The sequence below is a fragment of the Cricetulus griseus genome, chromosome 9 (assembly GCF_003668045.3).
Source record: "Cricetulus griseus strain 17A/GY chromosome 9, alternate assembly CriGri-PICRH-1.0, whole genome shotgun sequence".
NCBI classification, from domain to species: domain Eukaryota; kingdom Metazoa; phylum Chordata; class Mammalia; order Rodentia; family Cricetidae; genus Cricetulus; species Cricetulus griseus.
Genome location: NC_048602.1, coordinates 19,050,764 through 19,063,590, shown reverse-complemented (window position 1 = coordinate 19,063,590; position 12,827 = coordinate 19,050,764). Strand labels below are relative to the sequence as shown.

The following is a 12,827-nucleotide window of genomic DNA, read 5'->3' as shown; positions in this document are numbered from 1 at the left end:
CTGGAGGCACAGCAGCAGGCTGATATTAATGCAGCCACGGTCACCTTCAGCATCGGCTCTCATTTCCAAGTAGATTTTGTGGGAATTTGTCTTTGTGGTCCTTCAGTCAGAACCAGCCAACTTGCCAGGTTTGTACCTGAGAGGGGGAGTGTGGATTGAGAAAGGGCAGGTATGGACACAAAGAAGAAGAGAGAGAAACAGGATAGAGTCAGGAGGGCAACCCAGTGAATACTGAACTCCCCAAGTTTATTCTTGAACATTCTTAAGTACCCCAACCAAGACTTCCATTATCATGTATAAGGAGCAAGCAGACTTTCTTCCCTTAATCCTCCAAGCATTTGGTAACCACACCTGTTGAGGTGAGTAAGTACACCTGAGCCCAAGTCTGTTGTTATTTAGATAAGACATCCTCTCCCAAGACCAAAACATCCCGCAATAGCCAAGCCTTAGACCTTAGGTCTTTTGACTTACTAAGGACAGTTTTGAGCTCTCTGACCTTGAGGCAAGATGAAGAGGAGCCATCTTTAATTTAATCCCAGCAAACACTGTCAGGGAGGAGTAGCATTAAAGGAGAAAACATCAGGGTTTGGGATGTGTCTGGGACCCCTTTACTCTTGCTGTCTGATCCCATTCATCCCCAGTTCTCCTGCTTCCTGTGTGCCTTTGTCATTCAGTTGTTTTCAATCCAGCATCTCATTTTTTTTTTTCATAAGAACACTTACCCAGATTCTAGACACAGATTTCCTCTGTGAATTCACCCTTCAGACTGTACCTGAAAATACTCACCTTGCTGTTTGTCTTTGCTGAAATGGAGATTTTGATGCCATGGTCTTTTCACTCTGGCACCTGGAGAAGTCCCTTCCTGATGTGTATGAGATCTTAACTTCATGAAGACTGTCTTGCCATTATAATCATTATAAGCACAGAAGTGTTAGATGATAATCATTCATTAAATATGAGAATAATATTTTCACATTTTTTTATTCCGCTAATGACTTCACATTCTTGGTTTCCACACAACATGAGGGAATTCTCATGATTTCATACTATTCTTTCTCAAAAGCCCAAATTCAAGGTGAACATACTGGTTGGCAGTAAGTCTGAGGATTTACCTTGTGGTGAAGGGACCAGCTCCCCATTTCAGCAGCCATGACAGCCTAATATGTGCTTGCCTGACCTTGCCTTGGTCACTAGGAGGCCAGATGCTTGCCTCGTGACAAGGAACCAATCAGAAGTTAGCTGGTGGTGCTATGCTTTATGGCTCTGAGTGTACTTTACGGACAACTGCACAGCAATGACGCACAGAGCATAGCAACCGCCTTGGGAGGGCCTATGGGCCATAACAACCATGATGATGACTCTATCATGAAAACATTCAAGCAATCACATGGAAGGCCATAATACCATGGAAAGTAGGACCAATACATGAATAGAATATAAAATCATCAAAACTCATAGGAAAGGGCATGGAAAGATTGTAAGAGCCAGAGACATTGGATGACTCTAAGGAGACGGTATTTTCTGCCTACAACAGAGTAGCTGCACATATGAACTCAGTGTGGTTGATAACATGTACAACACATGTGTAAGCTCAACTCAGATAAAATTTTAGCATGGAGAGAGGAGTTAGGAATGCACTCCCACCGTTAGTTGAGGAGCTGTTGACAACTGATAGCTGCTGGGAGAGTGAGAGTCAATACACTTTTTCTAAGAGTGTAACTCCTGGGCAAGCCACACACCCAGTAGTATATGAGCAACACAAATTGGATTTGATAGGCAGAGAGAGAGAGAGAAAGAGAGAGAGAGAGAGAGAGAGAGAGAGAGAGAGAGAGAGAGAGAGAGAGAGAGGCAAAGTGACAAAGGCAGACACACACACACACACACACACACACAGAGAATACAAGGTTGGGTTCATAAGGAAAGGAGGTGAGATGGATTTTGGAAGGAGATGAGGAAGGGGTGTGGATATGATCAACCAAGTACAAAATCTTGAAGAGCTTATAAAATATTAAAAAGAAACAAAATAATGACACACTGAAGTGCTATTAGTGCAATTAAATAGCTCTCTTTCCATTGAAGCAGCATTGCTGATATAACCGTGCATACAAAAAAAATTGGTGTGTTTATGGTATGAAGTTGTACTAGTAAAAATTTGAAATCAAGGCTGGAGATATGGCTCAGCAGTTAAGAGCACTGACTGCTCTTCCAGAGGACCTGGGTTCTAGTATCAGCACACACATGGTAGCTCCCAATGTCTGTAACTCCAGTTCTAGGGAATCCAATCCCTATTCTGACCTCCTCCGGCACTGCACGTACACGGTTCACAAACATACATGCAGCCAAAACACCCACACATAAAAATGAGGCCTCAACTACACACACACACACACACACACACACACACACACACACACAAAATGACAGATGATTGAATAAAGCTGTGAGCTTCATCCCACACATGGACTTGAGAACATGTACGGAAAGAATACATAGTCTTAGAAAGGTCAAACATCCAGTCTAGGATGCCACAGGTGGGGCAGGAGCAACAGACTTTTTCAAAAACCTTTAATCAGTTAAAAACAAGCCTTCATTCCCTCATATTAAGTCCTAACAACTGTTAGTTGGGAGCCTTCAAATGAGAAGCAAGGTTATCTGTGTGATCAGGGCTCCATGTTTCTTTACTGCCTAAACTTTTCCTCAGGAGTTGCCATTTCCTCCATGGCCTTGTCATCAACCTGGTCTGATCCCAAGTCTGCTGGTGTGGTCACTTACCAAGACTCCTGACACAGCTTTCCCTTATGTTCTCCCCATTTCATAGACTCACCACCGACTTTTTCTTGTCTGGGATCCTGTTGTCGCTTCCATGGTCCCTGTAAACACTATGTGAGCTGGAGAGAGGCATCCAAGCCTGAGATATGGACGGGTCTGTGATTCTGTGACCTCACCTCCCCTTGGACCTTCAACTATCTTTTCACTCCAAGTGGCGAAGGGCATGCAGGTGGGAGTAGCCAAAGAACTCTTCTGAGAACTGTTCGTCTAGAGTGAAAGGGAAATAGAATTGCTATTTTCTTTCTCTCTGAAGAGAATACTGGAGGTGCAGATGGTGGTTTTTATAGTTCTTGATCCCAGGTGGAAGACGATATCCCACCGGAAGGGAGCAGGAAATAATGAGGTCTGACATATGAACGACAGTGAGCTACGGAGGCCCCATTGCAATCTTTTTTCCCAGGAGGAAGCTTGCTTAGTTATATCCTATTTGTGAATTAGGAGCAGTGGTTTTCAGCCCATGGGTCATGACCCTCTGGGGGTTGAATGACCCTTTCACAGGTGTCACCTAATACCATTGGAAAACACAGATATTTATATTTCAATTCATAACAGTAGCAAAATTACAGTTATAAGGTAGCAATGAAAATAATTTTATGGCTGGGGGGGAGGGTCCCCACAGTATGAGGAACTGTATTGAAGGGCCGTAACATTAGGAAGGTTGAGAACTACTGCTCTTGAGTGACACCATCATTTAAGATACTGGAAAAAAACAAAATTGAGACAAATGTATGATGAGGATTTTAATAGATTTGTATAAAATATGTGAATAATCCACACAGCCAGTGTACAGTCAGTGACTCCAAACGTTCATCACATTCTGTTGCCAGCTGGTACTTAGCTTTTATAGCAAAATGCACTTGACCATTTGTACTGCTGTTAGCTATAAGCAGAAAACCTAAACTATATTAAAAAACAAAAACAAAAACCCGGAAGGTTCTGAAAGCCTGAGCAGTAAGCCACAGCATTAGAGGCTGATGTTATCACAGGTCATGTCCTCCTCAAGCGCTGACTAAGCCTTGGTTTTAGATTATCCTGTCCTTCACACTGTGTCCTCCCACACCCGACCCAAGACCCCACTTAAACCTTGTCACCTCCCATCCCTCTGTTGTCCTAGCCTGTGTGTCACACCGTTTACACTTTCATCAAGTCTTTCCCATCCGCCATGGGCCCATAATCAGTTCCACGTTTGCACAGACATTCCAAATTCCATAGACAAATCTCAAAATTCTCAGCTCTGACCTTCACATAAGGGGGAGCGGGCAACATTAGTCTTCCTGAGCCTTAGCCAACTCACTTGGTGTAATGCTTTCCAGATTGATGGAATGGATTCGTGAGCACCTGTGTTAGCTCTTCTATATGTTTGGAAGGATTTACAACGACACCATCTGGGCCTTGCTTTATTGGGAAGCATTCTCCTAATATTCCAATCTCATTCCAAGTTTTGGATCAGTTCAAGTTGCTCATATTTTCTCTCATGATTTTATAAAAAAAATTAAATACATATATAGAATATGTTTTTATCAAATACACTCATTTTCTCTCACTCCCCTACTCTCCATACAATGTTTCCCTGCCAACTTGACATGCTCTTTTCTTTTTATGCTCTCTGATATAACAGACTAAGAAATCATGTAAATAATACCATTCACAATAGTCTCACAACATTCAAAATACCTTGTCATAAATCTAACCAAGGAAGCAAAAGACTCACACAGTGAAAACTTTAAGACAGTGAAGAAGAAAATAAGATGATACCTAAACATGGAAATAACTTCTATGCTCATGGTGGGATTAATATTATGAAAATGATCATCTTACCACAAGAAATCTACAGACTCAGTACAGTTCCCATCAAAATTCCGTGAAAGTGTTCTTGGCAGAAATTGAAAAAAAATAAACCTTAAATTTCATTTGGAGACACAAAAGACCCAGAGTTATTAAAGTAATCATGAGCAATACAAAAACTGCCGGAGATTTCACTATCCCAGATTTTGAATTATACTACACAGCTATAGTAATAAAACTAGCAAGGGACTTGCATGATTGTAGACACACTGATCAATGAAATAGAAATCAGGACCCACATATAAGCTCACACTCCTATAGCCACCTGTCTTTCAAAAAATACTTCTAATTAAAATTATTTTATGCGTATGTATTTTGCTTGCACCACCTTCATGTATGGTACCTTTGGAGACCAGAAGAAGGCATCGTATTTCATATAATTGTAGTTACAGACATCTGTGAGCCACCTTGAGGGCTATGGGGTTTGAACCGAGGTCCTCTGAAAGAGCAGTCAGTGTTCTTAACTGTTGATCCATCTCTCCATCCCAAGCTACCTGGTTTTTGACAAAGAGGCCAGGAATGCACACTTAGGAAAAGAGAGCATCTTCAAAAACGTGGTGCTTGTCAAATTATAGAGCTATGCATTGAAGAATGAAACCAGATCCTTATCTCTCACTCTCCACAAAACTAAAATCTCCAAATGGATCAATGACTCCAGGATAAGACCTGATACCTTTACCTTGATAAAGGATAAAATAGGGAATATGTTAGGCTAACCATACTGTCACTGATAGCAGAGAGGTTAAGAACAACAACTAGTAGATGGGACCTACTAAAAATAAAAGCTTCTGTACAGGAAAGGACACCAACATTTAGGAGATGGAGCAGCCTACAGAGCATAAAAACATCCTTACCAGCTACACATATGACAAATATGTGTGTCCAGAATAGGCAAAGAAACAAGAAAAAAAAAAAACAAAGCTTCAAGGAAATAATTCAATTTATAATTGTGATGTTTGAATTTATTGCAATGTGAGTTTTCAAATTATTCCTAATTCATTTGTATCTATTTTCAAACAAAATTCTATTGTAATTTCAGTAATTTTTGTTTGCTTGATTTTGTCCTTTCATTAGTTTGCATTAAGATTTGCCAATCTTATCTATTGTCCCATGGAGCCAATTCTGTTTTGTTTGTTTTTTTTTTAGATTTATTTATTTAGTATTTATACAGTGATTTATCTGCATGCCTGCATGCCAGAAGAAGGCATCAGATCTTATTAAAGATGGTTGTGAATCACCATGTGGTTGCTGGGAATTGAACTCAGGACCTTAGGACCTCTGGAAGAACAGACAGTGCTCTTAACCTCCGAGCCATCTCTCCAGCTCCCTGATTCTGTTTTTGATGATTCTTTGTATCATTCTTTTGTTTCAGTTTCATCAAACTTTTTCCATCCTTTATTTCAGATAGGAGAGAGAGAGAGAGAGAGAGAGAGAGAGAGAGAGAGAGAGAGAGAAAGGGACGAGGGAGAGAGAGACTTGTTTAAGTCACCCAATAGTGTAATTAAGCTACTTATTCGAAACCTCTATAACTTTTGTGAAAAACAGAGTAAACATGGGGTAAAAGAGAACGTACATTAGATAACAGTCATGAGTAACCTATGTGTCTGAGAGAGTGTGTCAGGCATCGTGACTGGCTCTGTTTGATCATGAGCTGAGTTCATGGTTTAGATGATGTATGACAGATAATTGACCAGGGCTAACAGGCCATTCTTCAGTGACAGGGTCATAAGGGGAAGGTGACAAGGAGATGAGAATATAAAGAATATAGAAAATCTTGGGTCTGTTGGCCTTGCATAAATAAGCTATGTCTTATGCCAAACAAGTTTGTTAAGAAGTAGGGTATCATATATTATTTGGAGGGGGGAAATGGGACAGAGTCTGCAGGTCTGATAACTTCAGATGCTTCATGGGGTAAAAACAAGTTCCAAGATCTGATACTTAACTCCTTTGAGGCCCTGACCCCTAACCTCAGACAAGACTTTTCCACATGTGCTCCTGAGAAAGAACCCAGAGCTAGGTTCCTTTTGTCCTTTCATTAGGGTATCTGAGAAAGCTTTGGAGAGATCTGGTTCTCAACAGGTGATGCTAAAGCATTTTGTGTTTGGGGGACACAGAAGGCTGGACAGATGGGCTGAGACACTGAATCTGGAGGAGCTTGCTCAGACAGGAGCAGATGGAGCTTAGTCTTGGGGGGACACCTTAGGAGCATCAGTTGTAATTCCAAAAGAAGACAGAAAAGAGCATAAGATTCCCTAGAACTGGAGTTAGAGATGGTTGCCAACCACCATGTGGGTCCTGGGGTTTGAGACCAGAGGAAGCAACTCTAAGGATAACAATTTTCTGTCTCACTGACATCAGAGTTGCATACAAAGAGAGGCACAATTCATGAAATCTCAATGAGCTGTGTACTAAATGCACATCACTTATAAAAAACAGGAAAAGGCGGTATTGCATAAATAAGTTTCCCAGACATAATCAATAGAGAAAGAAAAAGATAATAATACAAGTGCCAAAAAAACCCACTCATTATTTCCTGGAAAACTGTATCAAAGCTTCAACCATATTTAGATTGCCATGAATGATTAATCTTTGGAAATTCCCTCAAATAATGGTCACTACCATATGAAACAAGTATTTATTGTTTAGTTGTCAAACACTATTATGAACAGGTTTATGAACACTGTTCATGGGGACAAAAGGGAACAAATGTGTTTCACTATATGTTTTTTTTTTACAACAGAAGTAGTTAAGAAAAAGTACATTTTAACCAGTTAATCAAATAAAATTAAAAGATAATATCAAGATTAATGTTACTTTATTTTTGTTTTATTAAGCATGGCAAACAATTCAACTAAAGACATTTCTTTGCTCACAAAAAGAATAAAGTATACAAATGCACACCTGATACAGCACACACAATTTACATGCATGGTTTCACACAAGAGTCACACTCACTTTATAATGTAATAGATTCATCAATTTACTGAGACCCTATGGCTGATAGAATGACAACTAAACGTTGACCAGAAACAAATAATTTGTATGTTGACCAAATGACTAGTACTTTCTATTCCTTGCACACTGAAAACAGAGTGAAGATGCACAGGAGTTTTGGCTCATCATCAGAAAGGGACTCACAGTTGGGAAACACACAGAGACAACTGCAGCAGCTTTTACCAAGAGCCATGTGGGACGATAAATGAGAGCTAACTGAATATGCACGAGACAGGAAACTGTGTAAAAGCAGACAAAGGTGCTCACCAAGAGCAGAATGGTCTTTGTGGCTCTGGTCTCAGGGGAGGGCCTGGGGGAGAAGTTGCTCCTATGAATATGCTTCATTCTCTGCTTGTGTCTGTAGAGGGTGCAAACCATGGAGCTGCTGGAACACAGCATCAGACCCACGAAAAACACATCAGGACTTGAGTGTAATACTGCATAGAGGATGTCACTGACTTTGTCGTTACGGACAACGGAACAGTATTCAAACTCTTTTAGACTTGTGATGTTTACGTTGCCAAATTTTCCAGTCATGTGCACAGGAAAAGCAACGTTGGCAAGAAGGGAGAGGATCCAGGTCAAAGGGAAGAGCCAATGTATCTGGGAGCTTGGAATTTACACTTTGCCCATGTGGAGCCCATGGGACTGATGGCAATGGCCTGGAAGACACTCAGGAAGCTTGTGCTGCTGATGGATACTGTCCTCCCCACCCTGTGAAGATAGAAAACTAGTTTGCACCCGATATCCCGGAGGAAGTCTTTCATACCGAAAGCTGCCATTGTCTGGGGCACTCCTGTACACAGCAGACTTAGGAAGTTTGCTGTAATTAAGTGCTGCAGGATATAGTCTGTGGACCTTAACCTGTACCCCAACAGATAATGGTGGAAGAGGTAGGAATTGCCCAGAATTCCAATGACAGTCTGTGCTAAGAAGATCACTCCAATAGCCACATCTGTGGTAGCCATACTGCTGGTTCTCGTGGTCTCGGCCCAAGGATCCTGCACAGGAAGATGAGGTGTGGGTTTTATGTATTCAGTGAACTCAAAAGGCTCCCTCCCCAGTTAACCCCTTTTCAATATTTCCTTCACCCTTGTTTTACTAAGAGGCTTCTAAGAGATCACCTGCTAGTGTAGGAAGCCTTTATAGCTGACAAGCTCACACTGCAGGACTGCACATCATAACAACCTATTCAAACTCTCTGCTAGTGGTCTAGAAGGCAGGCATGACTCTAATTATATTTGTAAATTTAGAATTCCAAAGATGCTAATATTGGGTGATATGGAAGGGTGGAGTATGTAAGTAAAAAGATACATGAATCATGAAACAGTATAGAAAAGTAAATTTTTTAGATTTAATTTCATTGCAGTTCATGTGTAAGAGTGTGTGTGTGTGTGTGTGTGTGTGTGCTCGTGCGCACACGCTAGCATGCATGTTGGGTGGTGAATTCAACTCTGTTAAATTGAAGTAGCAAGAACCATCTTTTTTTTTCATTTAAAAGGAATCCAGAACGTATTGTCCATTTGAGGGAGTAATTGTGAAAGTTGGACTGAAGTAGAATAAGGTAAAAGACCAAATATTGGATATTTATTGACTGATTTTATAATGTGATAGATTCATCAATTTACTGAGAATTGCTTATCTGCCAAGAATTACTTCATTGACACCCGGAACAGAATGACCTGGAAAAATAGCCAAAACAACATGCCGTTGCTCTTAACAACCAGCTAGCTGCCATGTAGGCTTCTATAAAATCTCGATGGCTTGCCTGTTCCACCTTGTGGTTTGATATTGAGAACTAGACCTAAGATCAAGGGCTTGATGGAGTTATTCTGGCTTTGTTCCCCCTGGTGACATCTTCTCTCTTCGGTATTAAGGTGATTATTCCAGGATGATTCCCAAACAAGACTTTCTTGTAAATACATTGATCATTAATGTTACAGGAATCAGACAAGTTTAGTCCATGAATACATTTGTTGTACTGGCCCACTTAGAAAAACTGTTATTTAAAAAAGTTGTTCAGATGGGACAGGTTTTGTAAACAGAAAGGTTTCTCTTTTTTTTCTTCCTTTGAAAACTATCAAATAGCATTATTATTTTATAGTAATAACTGATGTATAAAATGTTATTCAAAGAAATAATAAAGTGTGGTAACTGTCTGGGTTAAGCCTTTGAGAGCTCATGCTTGATAAATGGGAAAATGGAGATTTGAAAGTGTCTGAGCATGGACAGAGAACACAATGAGTCAACACCCTCACTACAAAGAGGTACATGGATTCCTCAAGCATCAACTCTGTGTTTTGTTTTTATACATTCATATGATCCTCCAACAAGCATCATTTTACATATTTGATGGTGGGAAGTATCTTTGTGTGTGGAGATATTTATTACATAATCAGTGAACATCCAGGTATTTTAATTCAATAAGGAAGATGACGAAATAGTTCTGAAACCTGACCCATAGTAGACACTGAACATTTGTATACAGATGGCTCTGTCCTAGGACCTAATAATTTGTCTGTGCTAATTTATATACCGAAAAGCACTTGATAGAATGATTTGATACTGTGTTCAAAGAAAGAATCTAGTTTTCACACAAATATCCAGAAATCTATGACAAGAATCTATCAGTCAACACATGCTGTGTCATAACTTAAGAAAAAAGAAGCCACATACAGTCATAAAGTGTGAGACATGAGCAACATTATTATTGATCTGATGATATGCTTATGAACTTATTGATACCTGAGTATCAGTTTCAATGAAGCAAGACAGGTGAATAACACAACCCACAGGGCTATCATACTCACAGACATGTGTTGGCCAAGAGTTTGTTCATAAGTTGAAAACGTCTCACTTCCTTGATGTATAATAGATATGGCTTAGAACAGGGTTAGGCTCTCAGTCCTCTTGCGAAGTTCAGGAAGAGAACTCCAGATGGCTCTACACACTCACCCCAACCTCCTCTACCAGACCACCACACTAGATAGGTATATATTTTCTACAATAAGGAGGATGTTTTTAGACAATTAGAAACAACATGATACTCACCTTAGTGCTGGCTTAAGAAGCATGTAATATCCATGCTAGCTTCTTTCTTAAAGATTTCTTTTCAGGCTTTCTAGAAAGGAAACAACATAATTATAATGAAAAGTGATGATGTCAGGGTAGAGATAATTTGTCTCCATTACCTACATCATGTGTCAAAAGTTAATGGAAACTGTCTACTCAAGCAGTTTCCCTTTGCATATTTTTGTCCACAACTACAAGCTTCCTCTACATACTTTGCGCCTTTTACACAATGCGTGGGGACAGCATAGGATCAAATTAGGGAACTCAGAATTCAGGGCCAGATTCCTGTAATGGAAGCTGAACAAGCAGACAAACTATGTACCTAAGTATGATAAAATACCGTTTCATTGATATTTTGATAAAGCAACACCCACCATTGTGACGGACAATGTCTGTGTGTCAAGGGAAGCAGCTATCATGCGTGAGTCTAAGATCACATTGTTTGTTTGTGCCTTGAACACAATTACCAGGTTCTTCTCTGTGTCCTATGATGCTGGGCCATCTAAGCAGATTCTACCTACAGATCTTTTTTTCTCTTATAAGATCACTTACCCAAATGCCTGGCATGGTTTCCCCATCCACACTTTGATCCTCCCATGACAGTTGGAAAAACTGTCCATTCTTTTTGTCTCTGCCATGGTTTCTCTGTAGAAAAGAAGACAGTGCCTGAGATATGGGTCTGTGATTCTGTGACCACCCTTCCCCTCAGACCTGAAATTATCATTTTATTTTTAGTCGCAATTGGTACACAGGTCTGGACAAGAATGTTTCTCAGAGTCAGCTTTCTCCCCAGGTAATGGTTTTAAAAAAACAATTACAAGTTTCTTGCTAGGTTGTCTTAAGAGACTATTGCAAACTGTAAAGAGGCTCTCCATGATCATTGGAGGCAGGCTTATGTGTGTCCAGGGAAAGGAAATCCTAAAGTCTTTCTGGGACCCATCAGAGAGTTGCACACTTGCCATCCAATTTCTTACTTAACTGGGGGGTTGCTTACACAAAATCTATTTTTTTATTTCTTCTCAGTAAACACTCCACTGTTTTCTATTTTAAGGGAAAGTGAATAATGAAGCATAGCTCAGAGAAAAAGAACAGAATGCAAACGATTGGAAATACCTTTCACTATCAAGGCCTATGGAGGGAAATCAGGAGTGTTTTTTTTTTTTTTTTTTTTTTTTTTTTTTTTTTTTTTTTTTTTTTTTTTTTTTGTAGGGTGACCTGCATATATGAGACACAGACAGGGAAGCATGAGCTCAAGACTGATAGGACATAGAAGAAAAGGGGATAAAAGACTATGAAAATAGAGTAAGTTGGAGTGTTGTATAACTACTTTCTTAGAATTGGAGCATTTGGTCTTAGAGGAGGGAGAGACATAAAAGCCAGCAAAGTCACAAGACTAAGGAAGGATGAAGGACAGTAGTGCTTAAGAGAGTGGGGGGTGAAGAGAGAGAGCATAGTGGACTTAGCAATAAGGAAAGCAGAACTATGGGCCCTGAAGATGACGCAAGTAGACACAACCTAAAGTTAGCGTAAAATTATGAGGAGGAGATTAAGTCACTGGGAGGTGAGTGGTATGATCCAAGGAGAAATCTAACCAGTGAAAGAGCTAGACAAGTCTAAGGGCATGGTTAAGCTAAATAACCCAAGAAACTCATAGAGAAATAAGCATTGGGTGTATGGGGAGCTATATGGAGGTTAGATTAATGGAGAGGTTGGGAATGTCTCTGAGTGAAAGCTGAAACATTTCCTTCTGTTGGATGTAAATGCTCAAGAAATGGACAGAGACATCAGAAGTACAGAGTAGTCTTTGTAGATGTTTTAAGACACTCAGAAAATCAGACTGAAATTCCTAAATTAGACCAACCTATGTGGCAGCCGTATCATACTGTGTAGTACAAAAGGGCTGGAGATATAACCTCCCAGCTTTAAAGTTATATTAAGAGTGACTATAAGATAAACAGTATGGTACTTAGATAAAAACAGACTCATTGATCATGGAACAGAATTGAGAAGCCCACACTCCTAAAAGCACCTGTTTTTCTTTTTTTCTTGACAAAGACAACAATGAGCAATGTAGAAAACACATCATC

The 12,827-nt window shown here is 39.9% G+C and overlaps 1 protein-coding gene across 1 annotated transcript; it reads right to left on the bottom strand.

Annotated features, from left to right (window-relative positions):
• Positions 1-7,730: 7,730 nt before the first annotated feature.
• LOC100773736 (vomeronasal type-1 receptor 4-like) lies at positions 7,731-8,654 on the bottom strand. Its single transcript, XM_027398654.2, is given in 2 exon segments — positions 7,731-8,255; positions 8,258-8,654. Coding segments are annotated over 2 exon segments (903 nt in total). The 5' UTR covers positions 8,637-8,654; the 3' UTR covers position 7,731.
• Positions 8,655-12,827: the final 4,173 nt, after the last annotated feature.